At 49.7% G+C, this 18,065-nt stretch overlaps 1 protein-coding gene across 2 annotated transcripts in view; it reads left to right on the top strand.

Annotated features, from left to right (window-relative positions):
- The window catches only part of LOC149361089 (unconventional myosin-XVIIIa-like), a 248,542-nt gene that overhangs the window by 63,278 nt on the left and 167,199 nt on the right, over positions 1 to 18,065 (top strand). For both annotated transcript variants that reach the window (XM_089572586.1, XM_089572585.1), the window contains exons 2-5: positions 7,871 to 8,878; positions 9,386 to 9,595; positions 13,396 to 13,572; positions 16,247 to 16,466. In XM_089572586.1, the coding sequence (XP_089428712.1) occupies positions 7,940 to 8,878; positions 9,386 to 9,595; positions 13,396 to 13,572; positions 16,247 to 16,466 (1,546 nt within the window). In that variant the 5' untranslated portion in view covers positions 7,871 to 7,939. The remainder of the gene's footprint in view (positions 1 to 7,870; positions 8,879 to 9,385; positions 9,596 to 13,395; positions 13,573 to 16,246; positions 16,467 to 18,065) is intronic.

Below are 18,065 nucleotides of genomic sequence, written 5' to 3'. Positions count from 1 at the left end.
TCGCCCGAGCGCCGCTGTGTCGCCCTGGGCTGCAGAAGGCGGCACGTTTGGCGCTGTTGCCGTCGAAGCCGCCAGGTAATTTGTTTGGCCATGCGTCTTCATTCACGCGCACTTTGGGGGCTCTGTAAGAAAATGGTCGCTTCTAAAATTTTCCGGGTACGGCTGGCGTGGATATGACTGTGCAAGTTGGTATAGGCCCTCGTGAAGTTATTGAGATTCGCGCGACAGACCGGTGAAGGCGTTGAAAAGCAAGCGACACAAGCGCTCATCAACGGAACTTTTTCTTTCTTAGTGCTGATTGAAACTTCACGCGAAGGCATAGATTCCCATTAAAAGCAGCGGAAAACACCAGCTCGCGTGAATATCCACAGAAGGTGTATTTTACTTTGCATAGGGCGCTTCAAGAAATGCGGCGTACACCCTAGCATCCTTTGGACTTCCGTGAAGGAAGCCAGCCGTCACCGAGACTTCAGTGAATCCAAGGCCCCGTTTAGTCTTTTGTTTTTTTGGCGTTTTTTCTACGTCCGATGTTGCAGAAACTTTCACGATACGTTCTTCGAGCGTTCTGGTTTTGTTCCTATAGTGTCGCAGCGGGGCAGTGCTTTTTTTTCAGCCCGAATCAATTTTAGAATTTCGTATCTTGTTGCCTCAATCGGAGGGATTTCTACGGACAGCCTTGTGACGACACTGGACTTGCGGTCATCGATATTCGCTCTGTTTGCTGAAGGACAAAATTTCGAGCTGGCTTTTGGTAATTTCAGACGAGTGGCGTAAATCCACGCAAATTTCAGAGGGTACACGCTCCCCCCCCCTCCCCCCCTCTTCCTCCCTGAAAGAAGTCACAAATGCGGGTATAGCCTGAAGTACTGACAAAGCCGCCACCGTCAGCATCAATGACGGTCCTAGGGGGGGGGGGGGGGGCAGTCCAGCCGCCGACCGCCCCTCCCCTAGAGCCCACCTCTGGGACCGCCACTGGTCAGCGTAAGCTTGGCTGACCGGAGGCGGTACAGAGGAGCAAATTGGACAGTCAATGAGAGAAGGCTCCAAAACGTCCCCTACCGAAAGGCCCTGACCGTCCAGCTACAAACCCTGCACAGTGCCTCATGCGCATTAACGGTGGATGCCTTCCACTTGAGTAGAATGGTATGCTTCGGCCGCGGTCCTGACCTACGAAAAGCTGACTACTTGAAGACTCTTGGTATTTGCGGACAACCTTTGCATAACGCGTGCAAATGTCTTCCTTGGGTTTTCGAATCCCGGTCGTGGGTTCTGGAGAGGGTTCGGACTTTATACAGAGCCCTGCTCGAAGGGGAGCACCCTCCTTGTTTGAAAATGATATGATTCGATATTTCTCACGGCTGTACGAAGTCTCCTCGCCGTGTAAGTAAAGCTAAGTCCGTAACAATGCTCTCGGACGCTAAGCATAACGTGCTTACGAGGGGAACAGGTTACGCCTGCACTAAAGCCGTTGTTTTCAGAAATTTCCCTCCTGAAGTGTTGACGCATGAGCCACTGAAACGGATGGCGTGCGGTGCTCTATTTATAACCCGATTTTTTCGCTTGTGCCCAGCTTGAGTAAGCACTTGTCACTGGTACGAGTCCGATGTTGCGGTTCTTACTCTCTGCAACTTTTAGAGCGGTAGCTCTACTCAACGCAAAATTCGCTCACCATTCCGTGCTTGATTTGATCTTGGTGTAATCTTGAGAAACACAGCATAGCAGCAGATTGACTTTGACGGATTGACCTTGGCCGATTTGGACCATAATTGGTGTCAACCATAACTGAGCGTGCCCGACACAATGGAGAACTCCAAATTCGTCCCGCGTCATTTCCAAAAGTTGGCCCGGGCCACCCCCAAAATTTGACCTTTCCCGATTTGGATCTAAATTACTGGCCAGCCGTAATTGACCGTGCCCGACATGATGACGAACTAAAAAATTGGGCCCGAGTCATTTCCAGAAATTTGGTTCGGCCCACCCCAGAAATTTGACCTTGCCAATCTTGCCAATTTGGACTAAAATTGATGCCCAGCCATTATTGGCCGTTCCCGACACGATAGCGAACTCTAAATTTGTCCCCAGTCATTTCCAGAAATTTGGTCCGGCCCACCCCAGAAATTTGACCTTGCCGATTTGGACTAAAATTGATGCCCAGCCATTATTGGCCGTTCCCGGCACGATAACGAACTCTAAATTTGTCCCCAGTCATTTCCAGAAATTTGGTCCGGCCCATCCCGAAATTTGACCTTGCCGATTTGGACTAAAATTGATGCCCATCCATTATTGGCCGTTCCCGACACGATAGCGAACTCTAAATTTGTCCCCAGTCATTTCCAGAAATTTGGTCCGGCCCATCCCGAAATTTGACCTTGCCGATTTGGACTAAAATTGATGCCCATCCATTGTTGGCCGTTCCCGACACGATAGCGAACTCTAAATTTGTCCCCACTCATTTCCAGAAATTTGGTCCGGCCGACCCCAGAAATTTGACCTTGCCGATTTGGACTAAAATTGATGCCCAGCCATTATTGGCCGTTCCCGACACGATAACGAACTCTAAATTTGTCCCCAGTCATTTCCAGAAATTTGGTCCGGCCCATCCCGAAATTTGACCTTGCCGATTTGGACTAAAATTGATGCCCATCCATTATTGGCCGTTCCCGACACGATAGCGAACTCTAAATTTGTCCCCAGTCATTTCCAGAAATTTGGTCCGGCCCATCCCGAAATTTGACCTTGCCGATTTGGACTAAAATTGATGCCCAGCCGTTATTGGCCGTTCCCGACACGATAGCGAACTCTAAATTTGTCCCCAGTCATTTCCAGAAATTTGGTCCGGCCCACCCCAGAAATTTGACCTTGCCGATTGGGACTAAAATTGATGCCCAGCCATTATTGGCCGTTCCCGACACGATAGCGAACTCTAAATTTGTCCCCAGTCATTTCCAGAAATTTGGTCCGGCCCATCCCGAAATTTGACCTTGCCGATTTGGACTAAAATTGATGCCCATCCATTATTGGCCGTTCCCGACACGATAGCGAACTCTAAATTTGTCCCCAGTCATTTCCAGAAATTTGGTCCGGCCCATCCCGAAATTTAACCTTGCCGATTTGGACTAAAATTGATGCCCAGCCGTTATTGGCCGTTCCCGACACGATAGCGAACTCTAAATTTGTCCCCAGTCATTTCCAGAAATTTGGTCCGGCCCACCCCAGAAATTTGACCTTGCCGATTTGGACTAAAATTGATGCCCAGCCATTATTGGCCGTTCCCGACACGATAGCGAACTCTAAATTTGTCCCCAGTCATTTCCAGAAATTTGGTCCGGCCCATCCCGAAATTTGACCTTGCCGATTTGGACTAAAATTGATGCCCATCCATTATTGGCCGTTCCCGACACGATAGCGAACTCTAAATTTGTCCCCAGTCATTTCCAGAAATTTGGTCCGGCCCATCCCGAAATTTGACCTTGCCGATTTGGACTAAAATTGATGCCCATCCATTATTGGCCGTTCCCGACACGATAGCGAACTCTAAATTTGTCCCCAGTCATTTCCAGAAATTTGGTCCGGCCCATCCCGAAATTTGACCTTGCCGATTTGGACTAAAATTGATGCCCATCCATTATTGGCCGTTCCCGACACGATAGCGAACTCTAAATTTGTCCCCAGTCATTTCCAGAAATTTGGTCCGGCCCATCCCGAAATTTGACCTTGCCGATTTGGACTAAAATTGATGCCCATCCATTATTGGCCGTTCCCGACACGATAGCGAACTCTAAATTTGTCCCCAGTCATTTCCAGAAATTTGGTCCGGCCCATCCCGAAATTTGACCTTGCCGATTTGGACTAAAATTGATGCCCATCCATTATTGGCCGTTCCCGACACGATAGCGAACTCTAAATTTGTCCCCAGTCATTTCCAGAAATTTGGTCCGGCCCATCCCGAAATTTGACCTTGCCGATTTGGACTAAAATTGATGCCCATCCATTATTGGCCGTTCCCGACACGATAGCGAACTCTAAATTTGTCCCCAGTCATTTCCAGAAATTTGGTCCGGCCCATCCCGAAATTTGACCTTGCCGATTTGGACTAAAATTGATGCCCAGCCATTATTGGCCGTTCCCGACACGAGCGAACTCTAAATTTGTCCCCAGTCATTTCCAGAAATTTGGTCCGGCCCATCCCGAAATTTGACCTTGCCGATTTGGACTAAAATTGATGCCCATCCATTATTGGCCGTTCCCGACACGATAGCGAACTCTAAATTTGTCCCCAGTCATTTCCAGAAATTTGGTCCGGCCCATCCCGAAATTTGACCTTGCCGATTTGGACTAAAATTCATGCCCATCCATTATTGGCCGTTCCCGACACGATAGCGAACTCTAAATTTGTCCCCAGTCATTTCCAGAAATTTGGTCCGGCCCATCCCGAAATTTGACCTTGCCGATTTGGACTAAAATTGATGCCCATCCATTATTGGCCGTTCCCGACACGATAGCGAACTCTAAATTTGTCCCCAGTCATTTCCAGAAATTTGGTCCGGCCCATCCCGAAATTTGACCTTGCCGATTTGGACTAAAATTGATGCCCAGCCGTTATTGGCCGTTCCCGACACGATAGCGAACTCTAAATTTGTCCCCAGTCATTTCCAGAAATTTGGTCCGGCCCACCCCAGAAATTTGACCTTGCCGATTTGGACTAAAATTGATGCCCAGCCATTATTGGCCGTTCCCGACACGATAGCGAACTCTAAATTTGTCCCCAGTCATTTCCAGAAATTTGGTCCGGCCCATCCCGAAATTTGACCTTGCCGATTTGGACTAAAATTGATGCCCATCCATTATTGGCCGTTCCCGACACGATAGCGAACTCTAAATTTGTCCCCAGTCATTTCCAGAAATTTGGTCCGGCCCATCCCGAAATTTGACCTTGCCGATTTGGACTAAAATTGATGCCCAGCCGTTATTGGCCGTTCCCGACACGATAGCGAACTCTAAATTTGTCCCCAGTCATTTCCAGAAATTTGGTCCGGCCCACCCCAGAAATTTGACCTTGCCGATTTGGACTAAAATTGATGCCCAGCCATTATTGGCCGTTCCCGACACGATAGCGAACTCTAAATTTGTCCCCAGTCATTTCCAGAAATTTGGTCCGGCCCATCCCGAAATTTGACCTTGCCGATTTGGACTAAAATTGATGCTCAACTATTATTGAGCGTGCCCGGCACGATAACGAACTCTAAATTTGACCCGGGTCATTTACAGAAATTTGATCTGGCCCACCTTCGAAATTTGACCTTTGCCGCTTTGGATTAAAATTAATGGCCAACCATAATTGACCGTGCCTGCCACGACGGCGACCTCCTGATTCGGCCCCGGCTGCTCCCGAAATTTGACCTCGGCCTATCTGGCTCGAAACACAGTTTCGGCTTTCTTGTTTTTACTCATTTTAAATAGCGGCCCCGCCTGGCCTTACCCACGCCACTGCGGGTGCGCAGGAGGCGTACGGTAAACCGGTATACGGCCCCGCTATGCTGGAAACGTCTATTAACCTTACCACGTCATAGCCTCGAAGGTGGAGGTTAAGTGCCCCCAAATTTTTTTAACTCCAGCGAGTGATGCTATCTAATTAACGACCACGAAGCAGACGGTTTCGAGCAATAGATAAAATCGTTAAAATGCCGTACTTGCTTTCTTGGTGCAGACAACGTCTTCCTGTGTATGCAGCTTCAACCTGCATGGTTTGTTGCCAACGTTGAGCTTGTACACCGCTGTTTTTACGTGGAACCCTGAGGAGAAATTCAATTTGACACTGCTCAGTATTGGCGCCTATGTCACTGAGTCTTTCCGCGGCACGTACTGAAGTGTCTTGCCGTTGGGCAAGACACTTTCCGCCTCCTTGCCTGATGGAACATGCTCGTTCCACCCTCGGCGACTAAAACTGAGTTGTCATATAAATGGCTGTCTTTCTCCCTCGCCTCACCTCTGCGCTTCCTTTCGCGATGTTGTGCCCGTCGTGAAGGTTGTCCGTCCGCGGGGCCTGTTGTATAAATTTATGGGATTTGAAACACTCACTCGTGTTGCCTTTTTTTTTTTTAGCGGGCCGCATCATCGCACCATCGCACAGCACACAGGCGGCATTTCCATTTCGCCTCTATCGAAACGCGGCTGCCGGGGCCGGGTTCGAACCCGGGCACTCCGGCCCAGTAGCCGTGCGCCCTGACCACTGAGCCACCGTGGTGGGTCCGCGTGCAGATGGCGACGTCGGCGGCGACCTCGCTTGGGGACGCCGCAGAGGGGAGGTGGGGGGAGGGGGGTACATTTGAAACGCGCGTTGTTGCCGCTGCTATTTCGTATTTCGCGAGCTCTGTTCAGAGCGCGATGAACCTTTGCCGTATAGGTATCACCGCGCAATCCCTCCTTTTGTGAGTTCTCTTGGCGCTCTGCGATTTGTTGAATGGCAGTTTTCGCTCACTTCCTGTGGGTAAAAACTTTGTGGGTTCACTATGGCTATTTATTACCATTAACAATGATTAAAACACTCCTGCCTGCTTCCTCCACGCGATCGTAAACAGTGACGCTTTATTTTCGAACCCATACCTGTTCGTCCATTGAGACACCTTTGCCTCCCATCAGTTGGGACAACCTGTATATAAGGACCTCAGATGATTAAATTGCTAGTTAACTACAGCAATCTAAATAAATCACAACGCTGCGCATGGTGCGTATGGATGCGGATGTGTCAATGAACGCGGAACTGGAGAGGGGTTTCTCAGACACGTTCAGGGTGCGAATATACTCCCTAAAGGCGTATCCCAGTCGGCGATCCGGAGCAAGAAAACCAGAGCCATGATTCAGCAGAGTAGCTGGGCGAGTCGGTGCATCATTGTAGAAAGAAAACCAGCGCAAAGGACGGAAACACAGTACAGGAACACAGGACGACGCTGAGCGCTAACGACTGAAGAGCATGTTTCAGTGGGCGATGTGGTTTCCGATCCTGAGTTCTCATTGATCTTGCTCTTTCGCGGCGTTGGACAGCTGCTCCGGATCGTTGACCACTTTCACATGGTCCGCATCTAGTGAAAATGAACAATTTTGGATAAATAGGGGATCCCAGGCGTCCGGTTTTGAAGTTCGCGGCGAAAGCTATATGCGCCACACATTATTTCCTGGATAGTGCCGCCGCGGTGGCTCAGTGGTTATGGTGCTCGGCTGCTGACACGAAAGACGTGGGTTCCATCCCGGTCGCGGCAGTTGAATTTCTTTGGAGGAGAAATTCTAGAGGCCCGTGTACTATGCGATGTCAGTGCACGTTAAAGCACCGGAGCCCTTCACTATGGCGTCCGTCATAGCCTGAGTCGCTGTGGGGCGTTAAACCCCCATAAACCATAAACAAACCTTATTTCCTGGATACTATGGTAGATGTATCACTGCCGACTTTTCGGCGGCGAACACGTTCCTTTGTCTGACTTGTAACGCTCGGGTCTCTGCAGCTGACTGCCAGCCCTGCCGCCATGGCCTGGAAAACAAATTTCGTAATTCGGACGGTCCGACTTCACAAAACAGTCCTGAGTGCATGAGCCGCAGCCTTCGGTCACAGTTGTATTTATAAGCCGAACATTTAATTGAGTGCAGTAACCGCATCGTGCTGTTGCTTCACAACAGGGTCTGGCAGCTGTCATGCTGCCGATGAAGTTGGCATGTGCTGTGAGAGAGGGCTTAGTGAGGCCGTCGAGTCTTGTACACAGATGACGCACTGCTTTCGCTTTTAAGTGTGCTAGGTGGGCCACGACCTGCCTGTACCTCGACCCTTCGGTTCGTGTGCGCAATCGTTAATTCACGCTTTTTTTCCCTCTCTTTTTGGCAGGTAGCGCAACGGGTGCTTCCCAGTAGACTGCAGAGCCAGCAGCGGGGACGGGCCCCGTGTGCAGCGGCCATGTTTCCCTGGAAGAAGGCCAAAGACAAAGAGGACAAGTCCAAGCGGCGGGGCGGCGGAGGCGACGACAAGAAGTCCTCCGGCAAGCTGTCGGGTAGCGAGGTCCGCCGCCGGAACCTGGTCATCTCCGGCCCGATTCCGACGCGCGGATGCGGTCTCGCGTCGCCCCTGGCCGAAGAGGAGGACTTCTCCGACCACAGCGGCGGGGGCGGCACCCTCCCCGGCGACGTATCGCCCGTGCAGGACGGCGCCTCCGGCAAGAAGCCGCCCCCGGTGCCCCCCAAGAAGCCGGCCGTGGCGCGCACCCTGAGCGTGCCCAAGTCCAAGCCCCCGGACAGGCCGGCCCCGCGCTCGACGAGTTTGACGGCTCAGCCTCTGGTCGACGCCCTGAAGACGGCCGTGCGCAACGGGCACCCGTCGGAGGTCGAGTACGGCGAACTGCAGCAGCGCTTCGCCGCCATGCGCCGGGCGTCGGCGGGTGCGGGCCAGGCGGCGCGCACCTGGCCCCTGCCGCCCATCCGCACGGCGGCCCGGTGTCCGCAGCCCCGCGTGCTCAGCGTGGCGCGGCAGCCGTCGGGCGACTTCGGCTTCTCGCTCCGTCGCTCCGCGCTGTCGGACGGACTGGCCGCCGGCGAGGAGCGCCGCCGCACCCTCATGTTCGCCGAGCCCAGCACGCTGGCCGGCGGCCACAGCACGGGCCTGCTGCCGGGAGACCGGCTGCTCGAGGTGAACGGCGTGAGCGTGGACGAGCGCTCGCGCGAGGAGGTCATCGAGATGGTGCGCTCGTCCGGGGACCGCGTGCTGCTCAAGGTCCAGCCGCTGCCCGAGCTGTGTGAGATCGTGGCCCGTGTGGCCGGGGCGATGCCGGGGGCGACGACGACGACGCTGGGCGGCCGCACGCTCTCCCGCACCGGCAGCCGACGGCACAAGGCGCTCGGGGTGGGTGCATCTTGGGGGGGGGGGGGGGGGGGGGGGGGACGCGCTGAGGGCGCAATGTTGGCCCACGTGGTTGAGGGCGATAGTTAAGGGCATTTTCCAGTTCATTTGCTGCTTGTCAGTGGCTGCAGTTGTAGCTGTCCTAGAAATACCCAAATAATGTATACAAGCAGAAGTGCTTAACAGAAAAGACAGCATAAATTAATTGCTGGCATTCTACAATCCATACACTATCTTTCTGTGCAGTTTTACTGACATTGGTTGGAATGCCACACTGTTAGCATAAGAACAAATCATGGCGTTTTTGATCACCTTCCGTTTTGAAATTTGGTATACTTTTGATTTTTGCACCAAAAAAAAAAAATTGATAACAGTGAATTGCATTTTCTTGTATGAAGCATAGAACATAATGTGTACTGATTGAGTCTGAGGCTCCGCTCTTCTCTTTCAGAGCTTAGTGAGCATGGTTTTCTTTTAGCGTTTTTGCGGCTTCGCTTTGTTGCTTTCCAGGCCAAGACAGATGAGGAGATTGCTGCGGAGCGGCTCTGGATGAAGTCCGAGAAGGTGTGGGTGCTTTTCCGCGGTGGCTACACAGGTGCGTCCTTGGTTCCGAAGAACGAGAGTGGCACGTCGTCGCCAGCCGAGGAGGAAGGAAAGGTCCGTGTCCGCCTGGATGCCACAGGCGAAGTGGTCCTGGTGGACGAGGACGACGTTGAGAAGGTACTCTTTTTTTTCTCTCTGCAGAGTTCCACTGCAGGAAGTGCCTAAGCGACAGCAGTTTTTAACTTAAGGAGTTCACTAGTCACTGACAATGGTAAAAAAAAGATGGTATTTCGGCAGTGCTGCGGTTCCCTTGTTCACCCTTGTTCATGTTGCGAACAAGGAAGCCGGAGCACTCCCAAAATGTCGTCCCTTTTGACCATGGTCAGTGACCAGAGAGCTTCGTCAACCATGATCCGTGACCAGACGGCATGCGGTCAAACCATCAGCTACAGCAGTTCGTAATCATTGGTTCATATTTGGCAGTGGCACAGTGCCAGTAATTGCCTTCTGTCCTTCGCTGACATTCCTATAGTGATAAATGCTTTGTGCTCAGCCTGAAGGTTTTAAAAGCAATTCATTGCAGCCTTTTCTTAAGTGGCTTTTTTTAATGTTTTGGTCGCTGTTATGTTACATACTTAAGGCCACTAACATGAAAGGACAGAAACCACAAAGTTTACCAACCGTAAAAAGCACATGATGTTCATTTTAACAAGGATAGCACCACAGAGAGTAAATATAGTATAAACGCGTGTAAGGACCGCACTTTTTTTAATGCATAAGCATTGTATGGCTATGTTTGCGGTTTCGTGTCATCACCATATTGTCTGAACGAATGGGTTGATGCGAAAAAGAATGGTACCATCGGATAGTGCATCAAAATATCTCGTGCGGGAAATCTAGGTTTGAGGTGGGTTAATTAGAGCAAACAACGTTCAAAAAGTGGGCGGGGCCGGAGTAAAAATGCACTAAATTTGAAAATGCCGGAAGTGTGGCACCACGTGACCGGAAGTGTGGGTGGAGCCAATGCGTGTGCCAAATTTGAAAACGAAGTGGGGCACGAAGTTTGAAAACTCAGATGGGCAATCGATCGAACTTTATTAAGAATTGTGGTATCGATAAGTGATCAATAACTGATCGATAACTGATCGATAAGTGATCGACTTCTGGTCACGAGTCTCAATTGCCATGAAAAGTGTGGACGTGTTATGTCGACATCTTTTTGTTATGTCACAAGGTGTGACGTCATGCTTATGCATTTCTCCAATGCGGGTGCCGCTGTGATCTGCAACGATTTTTTTCTGATCTGAGGGCCAATTTTCGGGGTGTGGCCCATACCCGCAATGTGCGAAAAAATTTTTTTAAAAAATTCAAAACGCCAATCAGGGAATGAGCGGCATTTATTCTGCGTTCAGTCGCCACTCGCAGAGTCTTCCAACTCTGAGCTGGTGCTGTGCTCTGGTGCACGCTCATCCCACAAGAAGTCGCGCAGCATGTCCGCCGTCAATGCGTAGCTATTGTTCCGCACTTCCATCATATAGCAGAGCAGCTCTTCTTCCAGTTCAGGAAACTTGCATGGCTTGGCTCAGAAAGCGCGCTTTTTTCGGCTTGTGTTCCTCAGTGCATCCTTTTGGTTGCACCATCATGGGACGCACTTCTCGGCCACTTCGAACTTCCTGCCCGCCGCATGCTTGGCGTGGCCGAGAGCAACTTCCAGCCGTGTAACTGTTAAAGGGCACCTGCCCAGGGTCAGGACATTTTTAAAAAACATGCCCACTGCATAGATGAGGCATCGAAGATAACCTCTGCAAAATACTAGAGCCATGCGTGCCCTGAAAAGCTGTAAAAATTGAAATCAAAGCCCGCTTGTTCTTTACTTCCACAAGCAAGCATCCTCGTCCTCTACTCTGGCTTGTTTGACATCATACGGGTCACTTTCGCTGAAGGCATTTATTGGTGCATCGTTCTGACTGACGGGAGAAGGTTAGGCGTAGCCGGGGCATCGTGTCATCTGCGCAATGCTTTCCGCAGCGCCTTCCATTTTGGCACATGCTTACAGACCCGCATGAAGGAAAAAAAAAAACTGGGGAGGGAGCGTCCGGTGACAGCCTTGAACCTAGCCATAAAAAGTAAAAAATAGTAAAACTGAGAGAGTCGGTTCCCTTCTCCCCCCTCCCCTGTGGTCATGTCACGGCTGCCCTTTAAGTCATCTTGGGGCGCCTGGAGAAACTAGAAGAATCCTTCCAGGGGCGCAGACCACCCTAAGCGATGGCTGCAGTGAACGCTGATTGAAAGGACAGCTTGAAAAACAAGGTTGGGTGTGATTTACAGTTGGTCCAGTGTATATTGCAAAGACGTCTCTCTAGCATTCGCCAATTGAGGACTCTATAAAACGCAAGTGAAATGTTCTTCACTGCTCGCTGGCAGGCTCTCGGTGTGCACGTGGAAAGGCATGGATTGATTGCCGTATTTACACGAATATAACACGAGGGGGAGCTTGAGACATCACAAAAATAAAAAAAAGGTAAAAAAGGCCACTACAGCCGGGAGAACAGCAGTGCGCAATTAATAGCGAGGTGCTGGATGTAGTATGTGGGAAGTGGTGACTGCTGATCCGTTGCCGCGATGAACGTCTCCGTTGATTTCGTTACCTTTCCCTACCCCATCCACTCTTTCAGTGCTTTTTCTTTCTCAACGGCCCACGCCACCTTCTTTCCGCATTTGTAGCCACCCTCTCCATCACCATTGCAAGCCGTGCTATCTCAAGGTCATCAAAAAGTTGGCTTCTCCTAGCATCTTGTAGTTCTGGTGGCGAATATTTGAGCACCTACCTTGAAAATCAGCAAAAAAGGAAAAGAAAAATGCATTATATTTGTAATATGGTTCCGAATATAATGCGAGATGCGTTACGCCTAGCTCAACTAGGTGATGCCCAGTATTCTACCCTGCACATGGGAAAGGGAATGGAGGGAGAGAATGAAAGGGGAGAGAGGAAAGAATTGAAACCTTGTGGGTAGCTTTCGAATCGCAGAACACAATGGATTTGTGGGGTGTTTGTGCACAGTTGGTAGGTGGAAAAGTGGAGGGGAGGCAATCTCCCTGTTTAGTTTACTTGCACGGTATGTGTGGTCTTGCATGGCAGCTCGCAGCTAGGCTCATGTGCTGTCGCACTATCGCAGTTAATAGTAACTAGGTGCCTTCCAACTGTTTCTTGAGGTCCTTTCTTTCGTGCCCATGTTTTTGTATCGTTCATGTGTTCCTTGTGGCATTAACTACTTTTGTTTCTGCTATCATATGGTGTTTATTTTTGGGACAGTTATGCAACAGTGTAGAAAATGAAACATCATTTGCTGCCCTGTGCTCGACCGCATTGCGATGTCTACTCTTGCGCCCTGGCGTAGTCTTGTGTTTAACATGAAACTTTTAGTTTAATGAAGATCCAGATTCAAAAAATTTCATTTCATTTCATTTCATTTATTAGGTCCTCAAAGGCCCCATTTAAGGGGTATTACATGAGGGGTGGGCGGGGAGTACTGCAGTTATGACAAAAAATGATATTCGATGGCAGTCTTGAATTGTTGAAGATCTTCTAGGGAAGCGATATGGCCAGGAAGGTCATTCCAGTCCAGGGCAGTACGGAGGAAAAATGATTTTTGGAACATTGTGGTATGGGCGTGCTGGGGGTAGACTGCTTTGGGATGGCTGTGACGCGATGGTCTGGGCGGATGAGTACATACATTGTTCGGTGGGAAGCTGTGAAAAAACATATGATAAAGAGAAAGGCGAGCTAGTTGACAACGGGATGCTAGGGATTCATAACAAGTGCTAGCAGAGTTGTGGGTCAGTGTGGTGCAAGACGTGAGAATTTTCGCCATGTTGTAGCCCCTGTGGCGCAGATCTGAGACCACTGTGTTGCCCCTGAGCTGGACGAGATTTGTAAGAGATCCCCCCTGAGCGGTGCTGTGTTGCACTGGGTGCAGGCGAACCCTCCGGAGCTGGACTTTGTGGAGGACCTGGGCCAGCTGCGGCAGCTCAACGAGGCCGGTGTGGTGCACGTTCTGCGGGAGCGCTTCGCCTCGGGCCTCGTGCACACCTACGCTGGGTCGGGCCTCCTGCTTTTCAACCCCCAGCGCCCCCTGGCCATCTACTCGGACAAGGTCAGCGAACGCTTTCTGCCAACCAGGTCGATCTAGCGTACTCTTATGCAGATTAGGCGTTAATCTCAAAACGGCAGACGAGGCACGAAATGAACCAGTTTCATGCATGGCACCCCCTGAGGAGTCCATGAAAATTCATACTGCTTGAAAACAAATGCATGGCCTTCCATGAGGCAGCAACCACACATGCAAAGTGGCAATCATCTGCTTGCAGCTGCTGCCATCTGTAGATTGTTTCTGTCACCGTCACAAACTCCACATCCGCGTTTCAAACACATGTTTTGTTTTGAGTCATTGGAGTTCAGGGGGAGGGTGGAGAAAAGGTGCACATGTACAGAGTGAGCGTGTGAAAAAAGCGAATTGCTTTCTCTCTCTGAGGTACATACATGCACAAAGTGTTGATCATGTAAGTGAGCTGAGTGGATGTGGGAAGTGTGTACTGCAAAAGCGAGCACAAGTGGTGCAGTTTGAGTTGGTGAATATGGTTGTATTAATTGTAAGCACCGTCTAGGTGTGTTAGGGTGGCTGCACCATCAATTTGATAGAAGCTGGTGTCAAGAGGCATCAGTGCTGATAATTGCAATGACGTCGCTGTTCATTCACCCACAAGTCAGCGAATTTTTGCAGCATCTGCATTTCAGCGCACAAATATTTCAAGCCACCCTGAGGGCCACTTAAGTTGCTCTTCAGTGTGTGGATATATTTGTAAGGACCAGTCAGACAACGTTGTTACTGTACAACAGTACATCTGATGAAAATGTAATGGAAACCAGCGCATATATTGAAACAAACTGTCAAAGAGGTGTATCTAAGATAGCGTTGATGCAGGGATGCTGAACACCGTGCAGACTGGCGTCTGATGCTAGCGTGGTCACTCTCATCTCACTCCTGTTTGGTGGCCGCCAAAACTTGTGGCAACTGAAGCCTTGCGTAACTTAAAGCAGAAGCGCACAGCAACGCAGATTGACATGGAGGTCCCGGGTCAGAGCGGTCACCATTTCTGCGCGCTTCTCTTTGGTGGCCCCCAGCTGCCTGGTCGCGTAGACGTGAACAGTCCGGTCAGTTCCTGGAGAGCCCGGGGGCTGCACTTCGTGACAAACAAACGCGTTCCGGCACCTCTCGAACTGCCCGGTGGTGCCACCAACAGGGAAAGTCAAATTCTGGGCCCCTGTCCTGTGCCAGAGTCGGTGAGTGTGTGCTGGGCCGACGATTGAAAGGCGCAGAGGATTGGTGTACCGTGTCGTTTGCCCTCCCAGCACAAAAAATTCAGGGGGGCACTTTGGTGACCTAAAGTGCGGTGAGGCAAAAGCCTTGAACGCGGCGCTGCTGCTTGTGTCACTGATGTCTACTCAAGATGTTAAGCTTCATCTCCAAGAGTGGAATGCCACAGCGTCTTGCAATGCTGCCAGGAAGTCCACAGAACGGGGGTGTGCCTTGCTCATTGGTAAATTGGTTTTTGAGGAAAGGAAATGTATCTCTCTTGCATATCTCGGTGGACACCTGAACCTGCATATCTTGGTGGACACCTGAACCTCACTGTATGGGAAGGGAGGAAGATGGGATTGAACAAAGACACTATATTCACTAGACAGGCCTTTGTCCATTCCAAACCATGGAGCTCGCATGGCGGAGTGGTTAGGGTGCATATCTTGGACTCCGGAGACCCTGGTTCAATTCCCCAACTCGACCAATTTCCTACCGGGTTTTATTTATTTATCTGGTCTGACTAGAACGATAAATTAGGCTAATTGCTTAACTGTTATTACTCAATTAGTCAATAATTATCATGCAATTATCATAGAATACATTAAATCGTGTTCCGATATTATTTGAATGCCATTGATTAAGTAACGATTGGCATATGCCCATATAAGGCACGTAACCGAAACGTCGACACATTTGCCAACACGGCTGCTAACGACGGTATGAGGAATCAAAGGCAATCCCGTTAAAATACTGTATGTGGGGCATTGGCTGTCCACAAGATTTACAAGGGCTTCCGCCCTGGCTGGGGGGATGGAGGGCGGGGATGCAGGCATAAACCTGAAGTTGTCTCCTAGTCTTACCACTTCCATCTCTGCATTCCATATTGCGTCGGTGTTTATAAAGCACTGTGTGTGCAGTGCTCTTCCCCAAAAATTTCTTGAAGGCATTGAAGATAACGAGATAAAAATGCTGATGTTACGAGCGTTGAATTGGTTGTGATGTTGTGATCTTGTGAAGCTTGTGATTTTCATGTGTTGATTCCCTCACCTTGGCACCTTTGACCATCGCTTCACTTTGGCTGGCTTCTGCAGTTCCTTATAGGGAGAGTGATCCTAGGCTAGAACCCTCATCTTAGCAGATTTTTTTTTCTTTCTGTCTTACTCTAGAGAACCTGCACTCTTGTCCAGTTCTTTCATACATCGTCTCTGCAAACTTCATCTCTTGCTGAGGGTCTGGCAACAAATGCAGCATGCCCAAAGCAAGCCATCACAGTGCCACACCTTATGGAGCGTGCGGCAGTTGAGAAAATCGGCAGAATCACTCCAGGCAGCCGGTGGGATCTCATCTGAATGTTCAGGCCTCTCGCAACACACACACACACAGAGCAATAGCAGATGCTCAGGATGACCGCAATCATCTGCTCTGCACGTTTCTGTGCGTTAACACACTGGGTATTGCGGGACTGCAGGTGATGCGGCTCTTCCAAGGCTGCAAGCCGGACGACCTTCCCCCGCACGTGTTTGCGGTGGCCCAGAGTGCCCACTCGGCCTTGGTGGCCACCCGGAGGGACCAGACGGTGCTGTTCCTGGGACGCAGTGGCGCGGGGCAGAGCTCGGCTGCCCGGCAGGTGCTGCAGTACCTGAGCATCACTGCAGCTCCTACACCCGCTGCTGGGAATGCCCTCGCCGGTTAGTGCCTCCCCGTCGTCATCGCCACTTATGAGCAGTGTTAGAACGTAGACTTGGGTCACTGACCACGTCAAAAAGGGGGATAGTTGATGTTTCGGAACTGCTATGGGTTCCTTGTTCACAATGAATGTTCACAAGATTCATTGTGAACAGTGAATGTTCACAAGATTCATTGTGAACAAGGAACCCATAGCAGTTCCGAAACATAACTAACCCCCTTTTTTTGACGTGGTCAGTGACCCAAGTTTACATTCTGCTATGCCACTACCTGACCAGACGGGATTCCGTCAAACCCAGGATTATAAGCAGTGTTGTAGGCGTTACCGGAAAAAAGTAACTAAATACATTACTCATTACGCTGAAAAAAAAGAACGCGTTACCACCCGACATTACCTACAAAAAAAAGGTAACGCGTTACCGTCCCCATTGCTGAAAAAAAAGTATCGCATGTTACTTTGCCGTTACTCCATGGCCATAATTTTTAATCAGTGTGTCTTCACTGCAAGAACTCGGGACAACAATTTTATAAAGCTCATATTTCACATAATTCCAACTTCGCAAAGGAAACATGGCTGTGCTCAATAAATTTACAGTAATTCTGGCGTGCTTCTGCTTACAAAATTACGCGGAAATTGTGTAGCAATAAAGAAATGCTTAAATAGCATCGCAAGCACCTGTAGATTTTGTTTATTTGCGACATTATTTCTGACGTTTTTTTTTTTTTTAATAAGAGGCGGAGAGGGACAATTGAAATAAAAAATAACTAGTAACGTGACACCTCACGTTACGGAAAATTTTAACATAAGTACGTTACTCGTTACAGTTCCGAAATGGTAACGACCATGTTACTAAGTTATCGCAAAAAGTAATGCGTTACTGGTACCGCTGTTACTTGTAATGCATTACAGACAACACTGGTTATAAGACATCCACATGTAGTGCTTTGCTTTCCGCCTGTTCCTACCAGATCCGTCAGATCTCGTGTAATGGTGACCAGGCAGTCTGAAAGACAGCTAAAAGTGTTTTAAAAGAATCTTTTTATTGCACTGACTCGCACCCTCAAAGAATTGAATGTCTTGGCGGCGGCGTAGGAACAAGTCTGCTCGGCAGTCTTCAAACAGAATGCCTATAGGCTGCTCTCAGTTGAAAGCTGGCTAGGAACCATTGAGAGAAGCAACCAAAGCAACTACAGCAATCATAAACAAAGTGGAAGCAGCAGCGCATGGCTGCGATCATTCGAGAAAAGTCTGTTTGCATCTGACGTCGCAAATAAGATGATAAAGCTGAAAGCTGGTGGCTTTGAGTGTGAACAAACGAACAGTACAAAGATTTACAGCAGTATCGTGTAGCCAAAATTTGATCAGATGATGGGATTCGTGGTCGAGTGAGCACTGCTCCGAACCACGGTCCGAGCTATGGAGGGTGGCCGTGAATAATGTCTCTTTGATGGCGTCGGAGGGGAAATTTGTCTGGGAACATATTATGCAGAAGATAAGTAGTATAAACTCAGTGGGACATTTTAATACTCATGATTTTTAACACGGTACATGGACTGTATCAGTGAAATTCTGCTGTGTTGGTGCGTGTTTGCATAAATGA

Source organism: Amblyomma mixtum, chromosome 2 (genome assembly GCF_055824585.1).
Source record: "Amblyomma mixtum isolate Tamu chromosome 2, ASM5582458v1, whole genome shotgun sequence".
Lineage (NCBI taxonomy): Eukaryota > Metazoa > Arthropoda > Arachnida > Ixodida > Ixodidae > Amblyomma > Amblyomma mixtum.
Note: the sequence above shows the minus strand (reverse complement) of the source record. Positions and strands in the feature narration are given on the sequence as shown.